Consider the following 26246-nt stretch of genomic DNA (forward strand, 5'->3'; position numbering starts at 1 on the left):
TTATTCTGGCTGTTATAGTGACTCTGATTGATAACAGTCCTATGTGTTTTACCTTTATTTATCCAGGCAAGTCATTTTAAGTAGAACTGACAGCGTTTTAGCAACATTAAATCTTATTGAAATCTGTTCATATACGCCCCCAGGAATAATATGACACCGTTTTACATTTTCTGACAAGCGAGCGCTTAGATTTGGTCATTTTCACGTTTTCATACTTTCATAGAATGTTTGGGAATGTCGTACAGTAAGGCATTTGTGAAAATGAAATCGCAATATAGAGTGGGAAAGTGGGCGTGCATTTGGACAATTAATAGACAGTGCAGTAAAATACATTTTTAAAAACATGTCATTCTTGTCCAGGACTGGACTCTAAACAGACCGGTGCGCCATAACCAATCAGAGCTACAGTAGGCCTACTATATGCAAATAAGCCATTTGCCACACGGGCCTGCCATCATTCACAATGAACTGGACTGTGTGTTTAAAGGCAGTAACAGAATCTGAGATCAATAAAAATGACCTTGTCTTGAATCCATCAATAGCCTAGGCCTAGGTGTGTGGAGACATGTTGTAGGCTACAATATGAGGAGGAAATTATAGTCCTAAAAATCAGTTCCACTGAACTCACCCAATGATGCTCAGCTCACTTGCTGGTGATGGCCTATGCTCGTGCCAAAAGCCTATCTCTCTCTTGTTTTACTTTGTAAAGTATGTTTTGGAAGTTGATCAAATATTTTGGTAGCCTACAGCAGACAGATTAGCGTCTTCTCGTTTCAGTAGGAGCCATTTGCTTTCCATCTGGCGTTTTCCGCGATTGTATTTTAAATATTGAAAAAGGCGTGTTTTGTCTGCATGCCGTTTGTACACTGACATATTTGCCGCCCGTTTCCGACTGTAGGCTGTGCCTTGTTATTGGGCTACATCCACAGTCAGGCTAGTTTTTAAAAGAAGCTATTGATTCTCTGGCTAAATTATAGGCCTTCTCATGGTCTAGTAGGACATTATGAATTATTAAATGTATTTCTGAACAGACAGCAGTAATTCTATATCTTTGGCAAATGTATTTTTATTTATCAGGGGTGCTGCAGCTCCTTCAGAACCCTTCACTATGATTTTATCAGGAAATAAATGATGAAGTGCAACGATGAAGAGATGAGAGGTGCAGGCTCATGTCTATCAGAGCAGAGAGAGGGAGAGAGATCATAGAAAGTTCATCTCATTCTAGTTCTGTGAGAGATACAGGTGCGCTTCTCACACAGCCATGGCCACACGTTGGTCTCAAACATACTGTCTGGTTACAATGTTGTGCAAACCATAAGCCCGGGCCGGCCCAACCCGAATCAACTCTTAGAATATCAGGCCCGGGATGAAAATCAACTTTTTCACATTACGTAAAAAAAATAAGAGAATTAACGAAGAGGCAACTCGAATGAACTTTGATCTCTTTTATTAGACATTGCAAAAAGTGAACATTATTTTCATTCCAGGAGAGGTACCGGATCCGGCAAAATAGGTTCCGGAACGAAACAGTCCAAAACGGAGAGGTGCTGGATCTTGTTCAGGCAGGAACCGGCTCATGTTAAGCACCGCTTCCTCTACGTTATGGAATGTTGAGTCAAAGACAACCTATTTTTAAAACCGCTTAGAAAGTTGATTTGTAGCATAAACTGGGAATTTGATAAATTTTTACTGATATTATGATTGTCTGTTTGTTTCATATCTGCAAAGTAGTTAAAACACTGTCAGTTCCACTTTAAGAACACATTCTTATTGACAATGATGACTTATGCAGTGCCAGGTGCATTGAGAAAAAAAATCTTAAATGGAAACACCAACAGACTGGCATGCTTGGATGAGAAATATGTATGCTTTGAACATGTATGTGATGCATACAAGAATGCCAATGCCTCAAACATTGAGTAAATGTCTGTGTGAGTGAGTGAGTGAGTGAGTGAGTGAGTGAGTGAGTGAGTGAGTGAGTGAGTGAGTGAGTGAGTGAGTGAGTGAGTGAGTGAGTGAGTGAGTGAGTGAGTGAGTGAGTGAGTGAGTGAGTGAGTGAGTGAGTGAGTGAGTGAGTGAGTGAGTGAGTGAGTGAGTGAGTGAGTGAGTGAGAGAGAGAGAGAGAGAGAGATGGCCTGCTAACCTCAGTTTCAGCTGTTAAGGGCAGCATAGGGACAAGTGGGACCTTTATCCTTCTAACAACCTCCATACTTCCCCACCACTGACGTCCCAACACACACACACACACACACACACACACACACACACACACACACACACACACACACACACACACACACACACACACACACACCCGCAAGAGCCGTTCAACGTGTTCCCAGCACCTTGGGTCCCTATCTCACCCCTTCTCATCCACTTCCCTCGCACCACATCAGAATCCCAGCACCTTAACCCTTAACATCTCATAACCACCACGCACCTTTACCCCCCCCCCCCCCCCCCCCCCCAGTTAGCCCAGACTAAAAGAATCCCTTAACTCCCTTCCTGTACCAACCACCATCTGCACCGCTAGCACCATGCGATACAAACTATGTGGCTCTACACCTCCCTAGCCGTACCCTTATAGAGGTATAACCATAGACGTAAACATGCATATGCGTATGTAGACAGACAGACATACAGACAGACATACAGACAGAGAGACATACGACAGACTCACATGACAGACTAACGGAGAGGGACACACTCTCGGAGACAACTAGACAATGGCCGCCTTCACCACAGATCAGTGTGTTTATGTCCCCCGTCAGTCCTGAGCACAAACGTCCCCCCTGACTACTTCCAGCCGCCCCCGTCCCACTCTTACATCTCCTGACCTCCCAGGCAGCCTTTGAACACAGACGCTTTGCTTTCTGTCACATGTCAGCGTATCACAGCCCCAGAAGAGCCCCTTTCTGTCTGTGTACACAACGGACACACCGGGCAATGAATGGGCTTCTGTTGGGGCCACTCTAATGACTTGATTTAGAGATGTTGTGGCTTACGTCAGGAAACACCAGTCATGTGCGCTGGCCAACAGGCCTCTGTGGCCGACTGGCCCGCCCAATGAGGGCACTGCGAGTCGACCAGGCCCTCTGAGTCCCATTCAACTCCCCTCCCCCCTCTCTCCCCTTTTCCTCCCCCCTCCTCTCCCCCATCTTGATCTAGTTTACAGGTCTGGTGAGGGGGAAAGGGGAATTGGGGGGGGGGGGCTCTCTCTGATACCCAGCCGTATAAAACACACCACAAGTTTTCACTGGAACTGGGTAATGAGGCTCACCTCTGACCTCAGGCTGATGACTTCCATACCTGTGGATGTGCAAGGGTGTGTGTGTGTGTGTGTGTATATTTGTATGTGTGTGTGTGTGTGTGTGTGTGTGTGTGTGTGTGTGTGTGTGTGTGTGTGTGTGTGTGTGTGTGTGTGTGTGTGTGTATATATTTGTATGTGTGTGTGTGTGTGTGTGTGTGTGTGTGTGTGTGTGTGTGTGTGTGTGTGTGTGTGTGTGTGTGTGTGTGTGTGTGTGTGTGTGTGTGTGTGTGTGCGCGTTTGCCTGCAGCTGGTGGCTGACAGGGAAATGACTAATGACAGAAATAACAGGGTGGGAATTACAACAAAAAGAGAGAGACTGTAACAAGGAAAAGTGAGAGAGACTGTAACAAGGAAAAGAGAGAGAGACTGTAACAAGGAAAAGAGAGAGAGAGACTGTAACAAGGAAAAGAGAGAGAGAGACTGTAACAAGGAAGAGAGAGAGAGACTGTAACAAGGAAAAGAGAGAGAGACTGTAACAAGGAAGAGAGAGAGAGAGACTGTAACAAGGAAAAGAGAGAGAGACTGTAACAAGGAAGAGAGAGAGAGAGACTGTAACAAGGAAAAGAGAGAGAGAGACTGTAACAAGGAAAAGAGAGAGAGAGACTGTAACAAGGAAGAGAGAGAGAGACTGTAACAAGGAAAAGAGAGAGAGAGACTGTAACAAGGAAGAGAGAGAGAGACTGTAACAAGGAAAAGAGAGAGAGAGACTGTAACAAGGAAAAGAGAGAGAGAGACTGTAACAAGGAAAAGAGAGAGAGAGACTGTAACAAGGAAAAGAGAGAGACTGTAACAAGGAAAAGAGAGAGAGACTAACAAGGAAAAGAGAGAGAGACTGTAACAAGGAAAAGAGAGAGAGACTGTAACAAGGAAAAGAGAGAGAGACTGTAACAAGGAAAAGAGAGAGACTGTAACAAGGAAAAGAGAGAGACTGTAACAAGGAAAAGAGAGACTGTAACAAAGAAAAGAAAGAGAGACTGTAACAAGGAAAAGAGAGAGAGACTAACAAGGAAAAGAGAGAGAGACTGTAACAAGGAAAAGAGAGAGACTGTAACAAGGAAAAGAGAGAGAGACTGTAACAAGGAAAAGAGAGAGAGACTGTAACAAGGAAAAGAGAGAGACTGTAACAAGGAAAAGAGAGAGAGACTGTAACAAGGAAAAGAGAGAGACTGTAACAAGGAAAAGAGAGAGAGACTGTAACAAGGAAAAGAGAGAGACCCTGTAACAAGGAAAAGAGAGCGAGACTGTAACAAGGAAAAGAGAGAGACTGTAACAAGGAAAAGAGAGAGAGAGACTGTAACAAGGAAAAGAGAGAGAGACTGTAACAAGGAAAAGAGAGAGAGACTGTAACAAAGAAAAGAGAGAGAGACTGTAACAAGGAAACAGAAGAGAAAAACAGAAAGAGAGAGACAAAGATGAAGAGAAAGAAAGGCTGAAAGGGAGAGTTTGTCCAGCAGAGGGCTACAGACTTAGTAACGTGGTCTAACTGGGAGGCCCACCTGGCTGTCTAGGAGGACTGTCACACCTCACTGTCACCCACCGCAGAACTAAAAGTCAGAGGTCAGAGTCTAGACAGAGCTGCGTGGCCTAATTACACATGATGAGAAATAGAATGGCACACAGGAAACATTTGAACCTAAATTTCACAGGCTTAACCTTCTCAGAGATACCCAGTCTAAGCTGAGTCCCAAATGGCACCTTATTCCCTATATATACTTTTTACCAAGCTCCATAGGGCCCATAGTAGCGCACTAAATAGGGAACAGGGTGCCATTTTGGATGCAGGTATGGTGGTAAGGGGGTCCACACTCAAAAAGACGTGGCATAAAGCTTACTTAACAGATGTTTTGGTTTTGCAACCCTCTTCAGAATTGTCTGAAGTCACGGGTTTACACACCTACCAAACTTCTGGGAGAGCACAATGGTCTCCTTTTGGACAAACCAGTAACCATTGGGCATTTGATAGACAGCTACGTAAATCCAGCCGCGACAAGGTTGTTTCACAGGACATAGCATTAACTCTAGTCATTAGTGCTATCTTGTTTATAATGTCAGTAATCACATCTATCGTTCTAGAATAAACGTCCCATTTCAGTCCATGTCGCTGGGGCCTCAGGACCAGGGATGACCAGAGAGCCAGATCTGTGACCAGGATGACCATGTGGTCATAAGGTCGTGACCTCCTGCCACAGGCCGTGGCGCCAGCAGAGAGGTGAGAACCACACAGACGGACTGACAGACAGACATGCTGTCTCTGGACACACAAACACAATTAAGCAGTTGAGACTGCTCGTTTTACATAGACATTTGAATTGCGTTCCTGATGACCCCCTAGCCTAGCCAACACACTCCTACACATGCAGGGAGAGGAGACACAGTGAAAGTGACGTGTTGTTTGTGTCCAGCTCCACAGAATCAATACATGGCACACTGACACACCCTGAAGGATCGCAAGACATAAATCATATAGCTGGTCTTGATCACAGTGGGTTGGGGGCGAGGGAGGGGGGTGCAGTCTGAACATGTGATAGCTATCAGAGCAGTGGCCCCCAGGGGCCCTGAACCCCAGGAGCCTCATGGCATTATGGGTCTGCTCCCTTTGAGCCTGATCCCCATGTAGCCCTTCCACCCACGCTAGCCACTGACTACTTCTCCTCACTGAATCAGTCCTATGTGTCCCCTCAGGGCCACCGTCCACAGGGCTGCATTCCCAAATGTAATGACAATTACATTTCATCAGAGCCAGCAGGCCCTCGCCGGAACAGGGGACACCTGTAATTGAATCCCCCCCGTCCCCCGTCCCGCCCCCGCAGACACACCCCTCGCCTCTTTAAACATTTAAGACTTTGTCTGGAATGTTTACATGCCTTCCCGAGACTGATCAAATCACAACGAAGGAATTAGATTTTATTGGAGGGACGATCAAATGCAAACTCCCACAACAACCGTCTTAACACCTGGATTCGGGCAGAAATAGCCCCGGTACGAGATTGGATTAGCAAAGAAACATCAAATAAAAAAGAAAGACGTGCAGAAAATCGAATCAGGACGTTGTTACTCTTCCCTTTCCCTCACCGGTGTGCCTCTGTGCACTGAGCAATTACAAGTGTTATATGCAAGGGTGGAAATGGAGGAGATTCACTCTGCACACTCATCAGTCAAAACAACTGGCAGTCAGAAATACAAAACCGGCAAAACCCTCCCCTAACCCAGACGACGCAGGGACCAATTGTGCGCCGCCCTATGGGACTCGCGATCATGGCAGGTTGTGATATAGCCCAGGATTGAACCCGGGTCTGTAGTGGCGCCTCTAGCACTGCGATGCAGTGCCTTAGACCAGTGCACCACTCAGGAACCCGTTCTCCAAAACATGGATGAGGTGGGCAGTACCAGTCTTTTTGTGCGATGGCACTAGCACACAACTAGGCTAAAGCTGTACATAAACTTTAACTGATAACAACAACAAAAATATCTATAAATGCATATTGCTCAACTGGATTAAAGGTTGCGTGATTGGAGGAGAGAGGAGCGTTTACATTGCTCCTATAAAAACAAGCAGCTGAAGAAGAGGTGTCTGAGATGAACAGGGCTGTGAAGCATTAGAGAGACAGACAGCAGATGGAGGACCAGTCCTGAGGGGCCTAGCTGACAGACAGACAGACAGACATAAGGGCAACCTGGCACCGAGGGAATGACACGGTGCCAGAGAGACAGATCCATAAAGACTGTATAGGGGGAAGGGAAGGGAAGGAAGGGAAAGGGGATACCTAGTCAGTTGTACAACTGAATGCATTCAACTGAAATGTGTCTTCCGCATTTAAGCCAATACCCCGGAATCAGCAAGGTTCGGGGGGCTGCCTTAATCGACGCCCACATCATAGGGGTCAGAGGTCAGACATGTCGTCACGAGTCATCATCAGTCAGTGGCGTCCATGTTGGGGCGGCTGGGGCATAGTGGAGGGAGACGAACAGAGATGGGACCTAGTGGATGTGCTGAGAGATAGCAGCTGGATAAATGAACGTGTTCTGCTGGGATATCACCCACAGAGAAAAGCACTGTTATTTTATCTCCGGCTAGAGCCAAAACTGTTGCCCAGCCATCAATTTGTTCATCAACGTTCTAAATACGTTAGGAAAACATGGCGAGGGGGGGGGGGGGGAGAGGTGAAAATGACATTAATTGGGTTCTGAAATATGAAACCGTCGTAAAGCGTGTGGAATTCCTTCTGTTAGCGGGTCCTTGTTTACTTCGGGGGGCTGTGTCAACATGAATGGGGGTGGGGCGTCCTGGGAGGTGTGGCGTTTTCATAAACATACCCATTATTCATAAGCGGTGGTTATTTTTACGGCTGCGTTTTCCCCACTGCCCACCAAAGAGAGCCAGGGTCCACACTGCCAAAGCCTTGTACATGGAATTTATAAAACAATGCCAGCATTCAATTCTCCAATAGGGTTCTAAATCAAAAAAGAGAGTGAATGTGTGTGTGTGTGTGTGTGTGTGTGTGAGGGGGAGCAGTAGTTCATGGTGTGTGTGTGTGTGTTTGTGTGTGTGTGCATTTTGTGTGTGTGTGTGTGTGTGTGTGTGTGTGTGTGTGTGTGTGTGTGTGTGTGTGTGCATTTCTCAGAGCACAGCGTCAGAGGAATACCTCCATCTCTCAGCGCCTGACAGCCTCCCCAGAACTGACCTTCAGTTCCATAACTACCTCTTCTGTCCTGCTCTCTCCTCCCTCTCTCTCTCCCTCCCTCCATCCCTCTCTTCCTGGTACCCGCAGCAGCCTTTGTCATTGATCACTGATGCGATTGGCTGCCCACATGCTCAGTAATGACATGCCCGGCCGCACAGATTAAACTGTCAGCTGTCGGCGATTGATAGGCGGGCAGAGGGTCCGTGGACAGACACCCCACCTGCAGCACTCCGCCCTGCCCAGCCCTGTAGTGCCCATTCCTGCCATGCCTAAACCTGTACTGGTGAGATATTGTAGAAACAAATGAGGAAGAATGGGCAGAAAGAGAGGAGCGGTGAAAAGAAAAAGTCTGTGAGCTTGCCTGTTTGTGATTGTGTTGCCTGTGTGTGATTGTGTTGCCTGTGTGTGATTGTGTTGCCTGTGTGTGATTGTGTTGCCTGTGTGTGAGTGTGTTGCCTGTGTGTGAGTGTGTTGCCTGTGTGTGAGTGTGTTGCCTGTGTGTGAGTGTGTTGCCTGTGTGTGAGTGTGTTGCCTGTGTGTTAGTGTGTTGCCTGTGTGTTGCCTTGGGACAGTTGTAGGATGAGCAGCTAGGCTAGGCCAGGCTCCAGTCTGTGGGCTGGGCTGAGCGCTCGGGGCCCACGCGGCGGCCCTGTGTTGTGCTTGGCTGGCGGTCTGCTAACTGTCAGCGCAGTATCTCTTTACACTGATGAATGGGAAGTTTCCAGGCCATTCCCAAAGCCTCCACTCCCCCATTCAGACGTTTCATCCAGGGGAACAGGCAAGAAAACAAGATCTCCTCCGCCCCGCCAGCGTCCCTTAGGGGCCAGGGCCCAGACCGAGACGGGACGAGGGTTAAATTTAAACTTGCCCTTGTGTGGGGAATCAGAGATACCGAAGGAGGAGAAAGATACAAAGAAAGAAACAGAGAGAGAGAGCGAGAGAGAAAGACAAACAGAGAGAGACAGAGAGATACAGAGAGACAGAGAGAGGGGGGAAAGAGCCTGAGAATGAGTGCAGGGTTTTGAAGGATAATAGTCTTCTGAGTAGAGGGAAAGATGTAAATGTCCCTGGTGTAAGGGTCTGGGTTGGGTGTGTGAGCCAGAGATAAAATCGATTAGCTTCTCCAGTGACCCGGTGAACACAGGGGGTCCTGGTCCAGCCTGGGCCCTGACAGAGACATCCAGGCCTGAGGCCCCCAGAGTGCCCCTAGAGGCCCCCTGTCTGCTGGTTCTGTGGACACTGGGGTGAACAAGTGGTGCCCTCCTGTCAAACTGAGCGCCCAAGCAAAGAAGAAACACACTACCTCACCACTTCACTGCTCTCTGATTCCGAGAGAGAGGGGGGATAGAGGACTGGGAGAGAGAGAGGGAGAGAAGTAGGGGCTGGCTGGTGTCGGTTAGAGTCAAAACAGGGTGGAAGAAGGGAAAGAGAAAGGGAGTTGGGCCTGTGTGTCAGCTCCAGAACTGCAGTCCACAATCCCTCTCTACTCGACCCAAAGCTGCAACTGTTCCCCAATCTGTACAGCCAGGTCACCCATGATTCAAGTCAGTATTCGACATCCATCCATGTCTGAGGACGTCCAGAGATGACGTGGACATCAGCCACTAGGGGCAACAGTGAGTGCTGTTACCTTCAAGTAGGTTTCGGTTTTGCTAGAGTGTTGTGGACAGGAATGGTGGATGGGTTTAAGCATGTGCTTCTCATTCTAAATGTTGCAAGTTCAAATCCAGCAATGGGAAGTTGTTTTTTAGATTTTTGCTTTAAGCCTATCCCAAACTCCATCCCTTACCTTAACCATTCAAAGTTAATGCCCACCCTTAAGACTTCGAGTTAATACCTAAAATGAATGTTTGAGAACCATGGATGAACGTCTAATTCTGACTTGAGACTGAGAGGTAGTTGATCTGTAGTCTAGGCCTGAGCTTCTCTACTCACACCACACGAAGGCCTCGCTCCACTCACATCACATGACTTCCCCTTTAAAGAGCACACCTTTTCTTCCCAGCTCATTGTCGAAGATTTGACCTTCGGGTCCACCGAGTGGAAATGTGTCTGTGTCAGTTAGCTGCAGCTCTCCTAGCAGTGTTAGAATAATATTGCCGCAGGGCCGGGAGGGATGCTAACCTTAATCAAAACAGGACATCCTGAGGAGTATGGGTAGGTTCGCTCTACCGCTGGCTTTGTTTTTGTGTTTGTGGACGGGCGACAATCCCAGGAAGCCCAGAGTGGCTCATCAAAGCGCCGAGCGGGGGCCACCGGCCGCGAGATTTGCTGGAATGCGTCTTGGAAAGGAATCTCCACTGTCTCTATTGTTCTCCGACGTTTTTCCTCAGTCTCATCATCACAATCACATCGCTACGGCATGTCCAGTAAACCGGCAGGTACGGACAGAGTGCTAATCAGCCAGCCCCGCATTTCTTTCCAACAGGCACATTCCTTCCCCCCACTGTGACCCTGGCCGACCGTCAACACACACACACACACACAGGAGGGGGAAATGATCCAGACACATCTCTGAGGACAGGGGTACGACATGTTCCTGTCCCTCACACCTGAGGGGGTCGAGGGGTGCCAGACTACCATGTGGACGCTCTTCACGTCACAAAGCATCCGGAGCATTCATCAACATATTGCCATTCCAACACTGATAAGACAGAGGCTATCGCCAACAATCAGGTAAAGCTTCCATCAGAAACGACCCCAGGCTTTGATCATGTCTCCCTCCCCTCATCGCTCCCGTCCTGAGGGGTCAGAGGTCACCAGTTAATGAGGTTCCAGGCTAGATAGTGGGGGCTTGGTGTGGCTGAGATGAAAGGTGTACACTACACCCCCCCCCCCATCTTACCATTCCATCTCAGCTACAGATGGACCTGAGCTCTTCTTCTCCCTATTTATTTCCTCCCCTGAGTTAATCATAATCGAGCGCCACAGCCTGGCGGCCTCCAGCTGCAGCCCTGAAGCCCCTCCCCCCCACCCCCCACCCCCATCCGCTGCCCGTCAGGAGATCCCACTGTGCTGGAACACACTGTTATCGGCGCTCTCACAAAGCGATTGTTGTATAATTCCTGTTCCTGTTTGTGGCTGTGCTCCAGTCCGGTCTGAGAAAGAAAGAACTGCCGGCAGCACTCCCAATATTTAACAACAGAGACATTATTAAGAACAACATACAAACATACAAACGCATGGAGACGCACAAACACATCACGCACACACCTGAGCACCCAATCCCCATGGGGACGTAGCCTACTGCATTGTACTGGGAGTGAGAGAGTTTACTCACCTGTTGTTCAGGCATGAACAAACTCACATATACTTATGGCATAGACCTGCACAGAAACATCAGCGTCAAATCAAATGTATTCGTCACATACACAGTTTGCAGCAGGTATAAAAGGTACAGTGAAATGCTTGCGTGCTAACTCTCTCAACAGTGCAGTACACAAAAGAGTGCAGGTGTATATAACAGTCATAGAAAGCACCAGGATGTCTTCGATAGCCCTAAGACAGAAGCCCCTTTACTTAACCCACACGTTCCACATCCGCCCCATGCTACAACCCTCCCCAGACCAGAGTGCCTGTAGTAGTGTGACTGAGAGAGGTTGGTGTGACTGTGACTGTGAGGGATTGTGCTAGCATGGAGGTGACACTAGCTGATACCTACCCTGGGTACAATCTGAAATGACAAGGAGTTGGCAAGGCGGCACAAACCGATCTGGGATCCAGGCTAGTTGATACCTGCTCCAGGTAATGGATTGGAGCAGCTACATGATTGAAGTCCTTTTATTAGCTAAGGGAGGTCGTTTCTCCACACGCACCAACCAATCATATTGCCTCATTAATACAGGGGAAAGAGACTGCACCATCAGCAATGTGTCCACACAATAACTACTGCACTCAGACACACAAATCAATCAGATGTTAGGGGAACGGTTTGAACCAACAGGAACGGAATCTATTTCAAAATGTACAGAAGAGGACTATTTTTTGAATGTTCACTTTCTCCATCTTCCTCTCTCTGTAACACACACACACGCACGCACGCACGCACACACGCACACACAAAAACACACACATCTATAAAAATATGCTTAGCTTGGGCCTGCTGTTGATAATGACCTCAGCCTTGGCACCCAAGTGGCCCAGACTGTAGTCGCCGGGCAGACTGTAGCCTTTTGTGTTAACCTCCCTATCTCTAACTCACTGACCTTTGGGAAGAAAGCAGAAAAGACTTTTTTATTTAGAAGGGGGTAAGGTTAGCTCATTGTTCTGTGTTGGTACGGTTTCCCTGCGGTAAACACACACACACTGGTTCCCAGGCTTGACATGGGTCCCCCTCCTCCATCCCCCCAGCCTCCTCCCTTGGTGTTCCCACACTCTGGGTCGCCGTGCCATTGACCCACCCTCCTCACTCCCGCCTCACCTCACCCATCACAGCACAGCGCTGCGTACACACACACACACACACACACACACACACACACACACACACACACACACACACACACACACACACACACACACACACACACACACACACACAGAGCACATCACTTGATTCTACAAATACCCTCACTTTTTTAGCTTCCACTTCACTATATAACAAGCCGCACAAACACACACTCACAAACCTATAGTGTAGGCTTATTTGTCTTTCTTTAAAAGGTGATTGGAGATGCCAGACTCTGCAGTTTAGATAGAGTGAGAGGAGGGGATGTTGTGACACGGGTCCCTAGGGCTACCCACTGAGCCGGGCCCCCAGGGACCATCTGGGGGACCAGGGGCTCCTGAAGCCCACTGACAGGGCCATCCTTCATCGCCCTGACAACACATAAACAAACCACTAACCTAGTGACTAGACCTAACTGTTTACAGCATAGAGGTATGGTCACAGTGTCATTAACATCAGAGACATGGTGGGGTGGGGAGGAGAGTATTGGGGGTATAGAGAGACCCCCTTCTCTGACACAGTGGGTGAGGAGAGGGGACGGGCGACTCATGCAGACGGAGGCGTTGATGGATGAGGGGGGCTCTCACACTGCACCCGCAGGAACCAATAGGCCTACACATTACCACATTTAAACATAGGCACACGGACACACACACACAGTGATGCATGTTTTTTTGTTGTTGCACATACTACACAAGCAGAAAATATTATTGTTACAACGAGCATACACTGAGATGACTGAGACAGACAAATACAGTAGCTTACCACTCTTTTCTGACAGATGGGTTTCTTGCCTATTTCAACATCATCTCAAAGTACATTTTGGATATGACTGATATCAAATTAAATTCATTTATAATGACCTTCTTACATCAGCTGATATCTCAAAGTGCTGTACAGAAACAGCCTAAAACCCCAACCAGTAAGCAATGCAGGTGTAGAAGCACGGTGGCTAGGAAAAACTCCCTAGAAAGGCATGAACCTAGGAAGAAACCTAGAGAGGGGGTTTGACTGGTTTGTTCCCTGACATGTGTTTTCCCAAAAAAATGTTAAAGGTTTTCCTTATGCAACCAAACCATTCAGCTCCCACTTTGTCCCAAAAAGCCAGCCTACTAATTGGGTTGAGAATGAGAAAGGTCTACATTAAAATCAGGCCTACCTATGTATGCATTTGGATGAAATATTTAGGCCTACGAATGAAGAACTTAATGTTTCCCATTTTAGACTTTAGGCCTATGCTTTCAGGAGCTGAAGCGGGAGATAATATCAACATATTATCGCCCACAGCGCATGTGAAAAATGACGAGCTGTGACGGTTCATTGCTCAGGGAGATACGGAACAATTGCTTACCGACGTTTGGATCTAAATGGAGCGGGAGCACATGCGACGGGACAATGACTATTTAATAGGGTCTCTCAGATCGTGCCCACTCCCTCTCACCTTTTAAATGGCACGATACATTAACCCTTTTAATGAGGTCCACCAGACAAACGTCAGATACATGGCCCATTGCACAACGCAAGGAGGAAGCGATCGTCGGCAAGAAGGAGGCGCTGACAGGCAGAATGCGCCACGCGCTTGCACACCAACACACACATGCACATACGAGCGCAGAATTAAAGCCAATTTATGGGCGCGAGTTGATGGTAGGTGGGGGCGGTACGTCCTGTATAAACACAAACTCACTTCCTTGACAAATTCCCTTCACAATAGATCTGCTCTGACATCTGCGGAGGCTACATTGCATTAAATGCTGTATGCCCACTTCAGACATAGGGTTGACCATGCAACGCTTTTTACACTCTCTTAAGGGGGCTGCATGGTCAATCTGTCGTCTGCATTGGCCATACAGCATTTACGGTGATATGGCCTCTGCAGAAGTCAGGGCATTTATACTTCTTGTGGTTCACTGAGCAGAGTAGAGCTGTTGTCAAGGAAGTTGTCAAGGAAGTACGTTTGTGTTTATACAGGACCTCCCACCCTCACCTATGTCAACCAATCAGGTCAATACAGAGCTATACGGAGCCCTCCGCATTGTTACAAAATTTGAGTGGTGCACGGGTATGTGGGACAGAGCACAATTTGGCCTCTGCATGCCTCCAGAGGAGCCGCAATTGCGTGACACCATCCAAACAAAGCCTCATTTTTGGATCAAGCATAAATTGACTTATAGTCCTGCCTGCATGTAGGCATGCACACACACACATAAACACACATATATACATACAGTGCATTCAAAAAGTATTCATACCCCTTGACTTTTTCCACATTTTGCTACATTACAGCCTTATTTTGAAATTGATTAAATAGTTTTTCCCCCCTTATCAATCTCCATAATGACAAATTAAAAACAGGTTTTTAGAAAATTTTGCAAATGTATAATAAAAAAATTGAAATATCACATTTACATAAGTATTCTGACCCTTTACTCAGTATTTTGTTGAAGCACCCTTGGCAGCGATTACAGCCACACATTCAGAGACTTGTCCTGAAGCCACTCCTGCATTGTCTTGGCTGTGTGCTTTGTGTCATTGTCCTGTTGGAAGGTGAACCTTCACCCCAGTCTGAGGTCCTGAGCACTCTGGAGCAGGTTTTCATCAAGGATCTCTCTGTACTTTTCTCTGTTCATCTTTCCCTCGATCCTAACTAGTCTCCCAGTCCTTGCAGCTGAAAACATCCCCACAGCATGATGCTGCCACCACCATGCTTCACCGTAGAGATGGAGCCAGGTTTTGTCCAGACATGACGCTTGACATTCAGGCCAGAGAATCTTGTTTCTCATGGTCTGAGAGTCCTTTAGGTGCCTTTTGGCAAACTCCAAGCGGGCTGTCATGTGCCTTTTACTGAGGAGTGGCTTCCGTCTGGCCACTCTACCATAAAGGCCTGATTGGTGGAGTGCTGCAGAGATGGTTGTCCTTCTGGAAGGTTCTCCCATCTCCACAGAGGAACTCTGGAGCTCTGTCAGAGTGACCATTAGGTTCTTGTTCACCTCCCAATTGAATTTACCACAGGTGGACTCCAATCAAGAATGCACCTGAGCTCAATTTCAAGTCTCATAGCAAAGGGTCTAAATACAAATGTAAAGTATTTCAATTTCTTATTTTTAATTCATGTGTAAACATTTCTAAAAATCTGTTTTCACTTAGTCAGTATGGGGTATTGTGTGTAGATTGATGAGGATTTTTATTTATTTAATCCATTTTAGAATACGGCTGTAACATAACAAAATGCGGGAAAAGGGAAGGGGTCTGAACACTTTCCGAATGCACTGTATACAGTGAGGGAAAAATGTATTTGATCCCCTGCTGATTTTGTATGTTTGCCCACTGACAAAGAAATTATCAGTCTATAATTTTAATGGTAGGTTTATTTGAACAGTGAGAGACAGAATAACAACAAAAAAAAACAGAAAAACGCATGTCAAAAATGTTATAAAATGATTTGCATTTTATTGAGGGAAATAAGTATTTGACCCCTCTGCAAAACATGACTTAGTACCTGGTGGCAAAACCCTTGTTGGCAATCACAGAGGTCAGACGTTTCTTGCAGTTGGCCACCAGGTTTGCACACATCTCAGGAGGGATTTTGTCCCACTCCTCTTTGCAGATCTTCTCCAAGTCATTAAGGTTTCGAGGCTGACGTCTGGCAACTCGAACCTTCAGCTCCCTCCACAGATTTTCTATGGGATTAAGGTCTGGAGACTGGCTAGGCCACTCCAGGACCTTAATGTGCTTCTTCTTGAGCCACGCCTTTGTTGCCTTGGACGTGTGTTTTGGGTCATTGTCATGCTGGAATATCCATCCATGACCCATTTTCAATGCCCTGGCTGAGGGAAGGAGGTTCTCACCCAAGATTTGACAGTACATGGCCCCGTCCATCGTCCCTTTGATGCGGTGAAGTTGTCCTGTCCCCTTAGCAGAAAAACAACCCCAAAGCATAATGTTTCCACCTCCATGTTTGACGGTGGGGATGGTGTTCTTGGGGTCATAGGCAGCATTCCTCCTCCTCTAAACACGGCGAGTTGAGTTGATGCCAAAGAGCTCCATTTTAGTCTCATCTGACCACAACACTTTCACCCAGTTGTCCTCTGAATCATTCAGATGTTCATTGGCAAACTTCAGACGGGCATGTATATGTACTTTCTTGAGCAGGGGGACCTTGCGGGCGCTGCAGGATTTCAGTCCTTCACAGCATAGTGTGTTACCAATTGTTTTCTTGGTGACTATGGTCCCAGCTGCCTTGAGATCATTGACAAGATCCTCCCGTGTAGTTCTGGCCTGATTCCTCACCGTTCTCATGATCATTGCAACTCCACGAGGTGAGATCTTGCATGGAGCCCCAGGCCGAGGGAGATTGACAGTTCTTTTGTGTTTCTTCAATTTGCAAATAATCGCACCAACTGTTGTCACCTTCTCACCAAGCTGCTTGGCGATGGTCTTGTAGCCCATTCCAGCCTTGTGTAGGTCTACAATCTTGTCCCTGACATCCTTGGAGAGCTCTTTGGTCTTGGCCATGGTGGAGAGTTTGGAATCTGATTGATTGATTGCTTCTGTGGACAGGTGTCTTTTATACAGGTAACAAGCTGAGATTAGGAGCACTCCCTTTAAGAGTGTGCTCCTAATCTCAGCTCGTTACCTGTATAAAAGACACCTGGGAGCCAGAAATCTTTCTGATTGAGAGGGGGTCAAATACTTATTTCCCTCAATAAAATGGAAATCAATTTATAACATTTTTGACATGCGTTTTTCTGGATTTGATTGTTGTTATTCTGTCTCTCACTGTTCAAATAAACCTAGCATTAAAATTATAGACTGATCATTTCTTTGTCAGTGGGCAAACATACAAAATCAGCAGGGGATCAAATACTTTTTTCCCTCACTGTATATATTTATATACACATACACACACTTTATATTGATGAGTAGGGCATACTGACTCGATTTTACATAGTTCTTAACAGCACGTCCTCAACAGAGTCGACCTGCAGTCTTAAAGTTATTATAGCTTATTTCTAATCAGCTTTAGCTAGACTTCACTCCTGCCTCCGAGGGAATACTAACCCACCAAAGCAATTAGGGAATCAAAAATAACCTAATAATAATCATCATGTTTTTCTACATTTTTATTTAGAAATGTCAAATACATTTAATTTAATTTCAAATTCAGTGCATGGGTCTATGGCGAGAGCAATTGATTTATGGACTTTTCACATTAACTGACACACATACACAGCACAATTGCAAGTGTTAAAATCTCGGTGTTAAGGTAAGAAGTGTTGTGAGTGTTATATCTGAGTGTTGATTCTAGTGGGGTTAACATCAGTGGGATTGAAATTGACACCACATGCGATGAATCAATGAAGTGTTATTTAATTCACATTGGAATCAACACTGCATGGTGTTGTTGTTACTGGACTGCGTGAGTTAATTTCCGTTTATTCTCTCAGTGAAAAATATGTGGGAGGGGCCTCGTTATCATTCTTCCCAGAATGCTTTGTTGCAGGTTGATGTTTAGAATAGTTTGTTTGAAAATCTATGTTTCTGAATGCACATTGATTGTTTAATTGATCTTATACTATACAACAATTAATAACTTACATTTTTCTAAACTAATCCAATCTGTAAGTGGTTGGACTTATTGCACCTGTTACTGAGATGGTTGTTCCAGTTTAGATGGTTTAGGTAGTGTTGTTTGTCAAGTCCTTCACCCTAGCTGTCATTCTGAATGCAGGTTGTGGTTGGTGATAAATACAATCCAATTGTTGGATAACTTCCCTCTGGCTTGATTCTGATAGGAATTACAAATCACTTCATAAACCAGCTTATTGTGATTTGCATGTCTGATGTGGCCCATGAGCCAAGTTTTTCAGACCACAATTTTGAGGATAATTAGGCCATAACTAAAGGCCTTATGAAATGTGTAATATATAGTCATCAGGGGTTTATTTTGAATTCAAACACATTCACATAAGCAGTCACTTGGTGAAGGCTTCAGAACTCAAAATTATTGAACACAACAAGGACATCTCTGTCACTAACAAACACAGTCATGGGTGGGTATCGCTCACATTCACTTGCAAGGCATGCTGGGAAATATCAAAATACGGCTTTACAAAACACTCTAGGGGTGTTAGTTTGTGAACACTGAAAAGTTTTAGTTTAACACTATTTCGAGGGTCACATATAATTTCAAAGTGTTCAATTTAACACTGTGGGTGTTAAAATTCTGATCTGAAATTTGCTGTGCACCTACGGGACACAGGTGAGTGCTGTGAGTGCGGTATGAGCAGGTGAGTGCGGTATGAGCAGACTATGAGCATGCCTAATATCCTCTCATTGTTTCAACCTATGTCTGAAATGACACATTCATTTATGTGTGAATAAACCAAAAGTATGTTGTTTTAAATACAAGGGGTAGTGCATGAAAAAAATAGAATCCAATTCAGAATTCAAATGAGTCTTATCTCTTCTTTTTGAGGACATTACAAGTGGTGCACCAAGGGTCAGACCATTTAGTTGAGAGGCACGTTGGTTAATAACGTTAGGCAGACAAGGAGTTAGTTTCGGCCTATAGTCCTAGCTGAAGTATGATATTAGGAGGAATCATTTGTTTTTGTTTTTTTTGTGTGTGTGGGGGGGGGGGGGGGGCGAGGGGGCGAGGGGTGAGTTTGAGTGGACCCCCATATTACATCTGAACTAATCTTCCCCCACCAATCACACTTCTATTACCACCTCCCCACCTACCAACTCCCCCTCCATTAACACACTCCACTGTGTTTTATCATCTGCCTGCCATGCGCACATCAATCGAGCTCAAGCACAAACACTCTCTGTGGCGCGAGGAGACCTACAGGACCAGTCTCTGAACAGAACTTATCAGGACAGGCCGCACACTGAACACATTTACCGGCAGACCTCTCATGGGGAGTCTGGGAATTTAAATATTCACTGTTGACATTGTGCAGTGCTGGCTACAGGCCAGAACGGCCCAGTTCCCGGGGGGAAACTGTGCCGAGCTATCAGAACATTCTCTCCCACTGACTTAATAGGTAGCCTAGAAATCTTCCTCTTACATCTTGAGTAAATAATAATCTTTAAATATACCTCAAATTATCCCCCCTATTCTCAGATTATAACTAATGATTTAGAACTATGCCTGGAACTGGAAGGGCAGACCGGCTGGTGCTGTAGCCTGGTGCATTCCTTCAAGGGACTGTTAATATTTAGGCCGATTGCAGCAGGCGCCAAAACCACTACTAAATGCACTACTAAACCATTATTGCTGTGTGTGTGTGTGTGCCCTTTGCCTTGTTAGTGATAACAGAAAAATATGCATATCGTTTGCTTTTCACACATATTCTGTACATACTGGGCCATGTTACCATAAACAACAGTCTGTAAGAGATCCTGATGAGAGCAGAGCGTCTGCTGGCTTTATTTCACATCGTCACGAAAGATCCTCTGCTCTGTGCCAAAGGCCAAAGGTCCTGCAATGACACCGAAGCTCACGAGACAAATCCATGAAGCACAGGAAATAAATAATTATAGTGTCCCTGTCTGTTTAGCTCTTAAAGTTCTTCCTGACAAACTTTTCACATTAAAAGTAGGCCTATGGTTATAAAGCTCTTCGACTCGCATTGGTGCTGTCAATTCAATGTGATCCATTCAAGTGTATTTTGAACGTCAAATTTCCCTTCGGAAATATATTTTGGTGAGCAATTTGAAACACACTGAATCTAATAGCCAATCCCAAAAAATTAAACGGATGTGAAAAATGCATCTCATTTGTACAGTATCTTGCACCGAACAAAATCCACAAATACTTGCATAATCCCTGTTTTTTTTTTGCTATTACATAAAGGCAGCACACAACATGTACGACATGTAAACTGGATTTATTTCTACGTGTATAACACCTTTATCTTTGTGTCAGGGCCTCCTTCCTCAGAGCCTTCGTAGCGTTAAGATCATCATTAGAACCATCTAACGATGTATTTTTAGTAGGCGAGGTGTTTCCCATAGCATTCGGTAGTAACCTTAAAAAACCTTTGCACGTCTACGGGTGATCCAGACCACTCGTAGAGTAGCCAAAGTGCATCATTAGATGTTTTTTTGCCCTTCCGCATCACTTTATTCACAAAAGATCTTCGCTAAACATAGAATCAAGATGTTTAGGCTATCTGTCTGAATGTGACTGCCAGGGCCAGCTCTAGGCACGACATCAACGGTCGCTTAGGGCATCCGGCCTATAGAGTGCCCCAGACCCAAAAATTATAAAATATATATATTAGATATATATACTTTTGGGGGGAATTCAGTTGGGGTCTCAACTTACTGTTGAGAGTTATCTAGATGTCCATCAGTAGTTTTTCTCTTGTTATGTCAGTCACTGACAGTCACTCAATTAGCCCGTGTCAGCTAACAATTTTTAGATTGGTAAATTGAGTCTAGCCAGCTATCTAAACTTGTAGTTATAAGGGTCAAATTATTGATTGGGCACAAAAGGCACTTGCTCAGGGTGCCGGACCTCCAGGGGGCCCCCATTGATTTTGTTAGTCACCCTCACTAAGATATCATATTAACATGGCATAAGTCATGTTAAAAAATAGCTCTAAAGCTGCACATTTTTCTCTCCACACCATGGCAAAATGAGTAGAATTGCATGAAATGTTTTATAAAATGGTAAAATCTTCTCTTTGCCACATGGCAAAATGTGTAGAATTGCAGCAAAGTTGCTTTAAAACTGCACCATTTGGTCTGCATCCCATGGCAAAATGTGTAGAATTGGAGGAAATTGCAACAACATTTCGCATAGGGCCCCCAAAAGGCTAGGGCCGGACCTGGTGACTGCGATAACTTCAGAATGAAGTTGACTACACATAAAAAGTTGCCAACGTATTTGCAATTGCTACAAACAAGTGAAGGGTAAAATTATGCTTCAAATGAGAACTGCGATGACTGCATTAAAAGATACATAGGCTACAAGCCTATTTATATAGGCTAGTTCAATCATATTGAAATCAATTTCATGTACAGTACATTTAGTTATATTTTGCGTCTAGGCTACTGTCTGCAATTTTTGGCTCAATGTTTTTCATGTGTGACAACATGTGCAGAATGATGTGCGAAATCTGTGATTTAGTGCATTATTATTGGGAAAGCATAATTAGCCGCCTCAATTGCCTATTTGCAGCCATAGGTGGCAATATGTCTCTAGGAGCTGATCCATCGTCAGTATTATGGAATAACTTTCATGTTACGGTATGATTTGAATGGAGAAAGCTGATCCGAGAGCAGCGCTGCTTTTCTTTCCATCCTATCAGTATCGACAAATGGTCTAACAACTCATATAACAAACGTCCTCTCTACGTGCTTGTTTGGGAAATACTTTAAAAAGTTGGCTCGTTAATAACGATGCATTTGGTACGATTATCGTTAAATTACATCGCAACCGGGAAAAGATGCCCAGTATTGTTTGAACAAACAAAACATTCACAATTCGATTTCAAAATAAAACTGCTGGTTGGATGAGTGTGATCCACTGAATTTGTAGGCCTAAATAAATTCATATCCTTAAAGAGGGAAGGGTTTTAAGGAAATTTCTCCTCTGTCTGAGATCCAGAAAGGTCCAGAGAAATGATCAATTTGTAGTAGGAATATGTGTTATAGGCAGAAAGTTATACACACACACACACACACACACACACACACACACACACACACACACACACACACACACACACACACACACACACACACACACACACACACACACACACACACACACACACACACACACACACACACACACACATAAAATAACAAGACTGTCAGGTCTCTTAGACGTTTATTGAAAGAACAAGACTCGCGACCCCTGGTTCCAGGACTGCAACCTACCGGTGTTGACCTGTGGCTACACTGTTGTCCAGACATGACAAAACTAGCATTCAAAACATTCAAATGATATACTTAAAATGTGAAAATGTTTTTTGTTTTTTTTTTATCTCAGAAAAGGATTGCAAAAAAATAGCCTACTGGCTATACACATTCATAAAGGTTAAACACAATTGAAAATGTTACTGACACAGAAAATGCAATTAAATTGCAATAGGCATATACACAATTTGGAATAATTATCGAAAACGTTTACTAGTGTAGCATAAACTACTTGAAGGACTGTACATAATGATTATAGCTACATCATCCGCTTGACATTTTGCTGAGAGATATAGGCCTACATTGTATATAAACATTGTAGTGCATTTTGGTAGATTGCCATAGACCACAATACGATTTTATTGGAGTAAACACCTTTTACCCAAATCAGTGTGTTGCTCCCTGGGGGTCGAATTGCTTTCAGAACTCAGACTAATAATTTAACCGTTTTAATCAATTACAGAAATACTGTATTAGGCTACTGAATATTGGCGATCAAAACCTCCGTGCCCCTCAATGTGCAGTGGTAAAACACAAACATCATTACTTTTCTGTATAACATAAAGGTGTACACATGTTTTGTACTCAGACCGTAACATTAATTATTTAACATAGATGCTGTACTTGTTGCACAAACGAAATACACCATAATAAAGATACAATACAGTGTAATAACCCAAGGCTATAACGTAATGATAGGTAGAGCGAACACCCCATACGCATTTATTCTAGGCTACATCTAACAAGGCAAAAATATATATTTTGGACTTTTGTGAGCAATGGTACCTGATTATATTTAAATGCATAAGTCCTTCATTCTGGATCTTTCATTTCCGAAGTCTGAATGAGGCAACCTGCCTTTTCAAAGTTGCTGCTGCAAATTGAAGTATACAGAAACCAAGCGCGTGCAACAACAGCGTCGCAGGACGGGACGAGAATTGGCCAACGCTGTAGCGCCCACTATACAAAGCACAACCCAATAACGATAGTAGTTCGTTCCCTGAGAAGTGCCTCTCCCGTTTGTACAACTTTTTATAACTTAAAACGCCAAAATATTTTTTTCTGAATTCGCGAAACGAACTGGCACTGACAGCATCAACTCGAAACCCTTGAACCAACTTCTTCTCCCAACTGTACTGTACCTCTGCTCAGTCGTGAGTGGGGGCTATTTTCTACTGACACTCATGTAAGCAAGATACAATATATTGTACCTCATTTTTAGATGCGAAACAGCATTGATAATTGATATATAGCTACACATTTACAAGATGGCAGTTTCAAAAGGCAAAGAAAGGGATATTGCACCTACTTGTGGCCAGTTTCCGTGCCCTGCCTTTGGACCTCATGATGCCAGTCCTTCGGCGTGGGTTTGTTAGATTTTTTCTTGGATCTTTTCCTCCTTTTTCTTTTTTCTCTGTCCTTTTCTCTGTGTTTCTCAATCCAGACTCGCTATCTCTCCAGCATTGTCAGTTTGGACACCTTCGCACATGCGCATAACCAAACTGGCTGCACCGCCAAAAAAGTTTGGAACGATTTATTACTTGATATGACTGATCTAGTCAGATGGCAATCGCAGAGCGATCCCTTCGTGTAAGATCTTTAAAGATCACGGAATATGAAACAGAGCCGACAAGACCTCGAATCTACGGAGAGCCGGAGACATTAATTATAATGAACTATTCTCAAACTCTCACCATGCATGCCTACCTTTTGTGTTAAAATGAAATCACATTCATCAATGTTCGGCTAAATTACTAATGTGAAACGTTTTCATTAAATGTTTTATATGTTTTAATTGTGTTTTGACCATCACAGCGAACACTAGGAAATGAATGAACCCCTCCTCCGCTCCCCTGGCATGTGGGCAGTCTAACTGACAGCTCTAATATGAGGCTGTCTGAGGCTTTTTTGTGAAGTGGTGACAATTATTAATCTGTTTAATACTTTGAATTAATACCCCTTTCTGCTGGCGTGCATGCGTAAATTCCATCGCTTGCATGCAAATTGATAACCAAAATCAATGTTGTTGAACTCGAATAGTCTATTATAACTTTTGTGTAAAGCTGATGCACAATTGAAATGGTTTACTTTGCTTCACTCTCATCGGATTTGGGCACCACTGTGTTAATTAACATAAGATTGGTCCGATGAACCTAACAATGAAAAACCCCAACAATCTTATTGGGCTATTGCGCTCTAGTCGTAGTGGAGATATATTAACTGCAAGGTGTATTTGTTTATTCATTAAAATGCAGTATAATTAAGGTAATTGCTCATTAATTAGATCCGCATGAGGTCATGTTGATCTTGCACGTGAACCCTTTAATGGCTTGTGAACTCGATTTATTGATTCCAAAGCATGTTGAAATTGATTTAAGTAATGACGTCATATAAATTGTAAAGAACAAAAATAAGACATCCCTTTGGCCGATGTCCAATATACCTTTCAATACGGCAAGTATACGCCTATAGGTTGGACCCCATTTATGCTAAGATACCTCTCGGGAATATGAATTCAGGTTTAAAGGCGCACGGTGCGTATGTTCTTGATAACTGTGGGCAATTGAGTCAGTACCACATTATCAATAGAAAATGCGCGTGGGATGTTTGTGTTATCCAATTCAGTCAAATACATTTGCTGTCAAACTATATGTTAAATGTTCATAAAGGTGTCATTAAGGAAAATACTGTCTCAAGTTATTCGTCCAACATACTTACAGTTTAGAGAAATCACTAAGTAATTTAAGTCACCAAGTCAAGAAAGGTTAATATAGGTACTTTATTGTGGGTATACCTCAGCCTAGCCCCAAAGTAATGACATAAATGGTGCTATTAAGTACACCGTGTGCTGGAGAGGGTGGCTTGCGGCGCAGGCAGGCATGCAGCCTTTCAGACCCATAGCTACAGCTCGAGGCAGCGCGCTCAATTAGCCTAAATGGAAACAGTTTTCATTCATTGCAATAACTCACTGTTCTTGAGACCACTTTCAGAATACATACTTTATTATGATACGCTGACCCGGAGGCGCGGAATGGCAGGACCAGGGAACGCTGGAGAGATCTGTGCAGCCCAGTGGGTTGTAATTATTAGACATTCATTGGGTTCAAGACCCTTTGCAAGTATAGCTAAATTATTTGCTTGCTTGTGTTATTGTTCGAATTTAAATCCCGTCAAAAAAAAAGTGGTTGGGCAGTTCACAACGTTTGGATCCTATTTTAACCTAATTAGATGCGTTATCTTGGGTAATTTCTGCAGAAAATAAGAACTCACGTTAATATCTGGTAATTGATTGTTTATTTCAATGCATTTAGTTATGTTTGGGAGGTTGTTTAGGGGTTAAAATAAATACATAATTTGTATAGGAGCTGTCGAAGCCAGACCTAAAGTGAGAAGGGAGCCTCCGGCACAAGGAAATTACCGCGCACCCGCGTGACCTTTGAGCAAGGTAATCAATCAAGTGATCAACAGGAATATTTTTTCAATGCTTTGCCCAGCCAAGACGTTTCTGAAATAAAATAAGGAGATGGACAACGACGATAAAGCGTGTAGACTATACTACTAAATACAAATAATAATACGGTATAAATACTCCCACCACATTTGCAAAAACATTAAAATAATAATTTGTCAAGTCAATTGTTGGATGTGCATGAGCAGTATTTTGCATGAGCAGTATTTTGCATGAGCAGTACTTTGCATGAGCAGTATTTTGATTTATAAAACATATACTTTTTATTATAATAACACGAATAACAAAAGCATTTCAAATAGGCCTACAAATAAAACGTCTTTATAAATAAACCACACTAACAACAATAATAATAACAACACATATTAACAACACCAATAACAATAATAATACTATTAATAA

General features: G+C 44.3%; 1 protein-coding gene across 16 annotated transcripts in view; it reads right to left on the minus strand.

Moving 5' to 3' along the window:
- LOC106612562 (histone-lysine N-methyltransferase MECOM) overlaps positions 1 to 24175 on the minus strand; it is a 179346-nt gene extending 155171 nt beyond the window's left edge. For 7 of the 16 annotated variants that reach the window (XM_045724474.2, XM_014213829.3, XM_014213817.3 and 4 more), the window contains exon 1: positions 23685 to 24174. In XM_045724474.2, the coding sequence (XP_045580430.1) occupies positions 23685 to 23721 (37 nt within the window). In that variant the 5' untranslated portion in view covers positions 23722 to 24174. Of the gene's footprint in view, positions 1 to 23684 lie in introns of all 16 variants that reach the window. The other 9 variants (XM_014213827.3, XM_014213823.3, XM_014213825.3 and 6 more) reach the window with 4 other exon arrangements.
- Between the last annotated feature and the right edge of the window lie 2071 nt (positions 24176 to 26246).

Source organism: Salmo salar, chromosome 09, assembly GCF_965601325.2.
Source record: "Salmo salar chromosome 09, fSalSal1, whole genome shotgun sequence".
NCBI classification, from domain to species: Eukaryota; Metazoa; Chordata; class Actinopteri; order Salmoniformes; family Salmonidae; genus Salmo; species Salmo salar.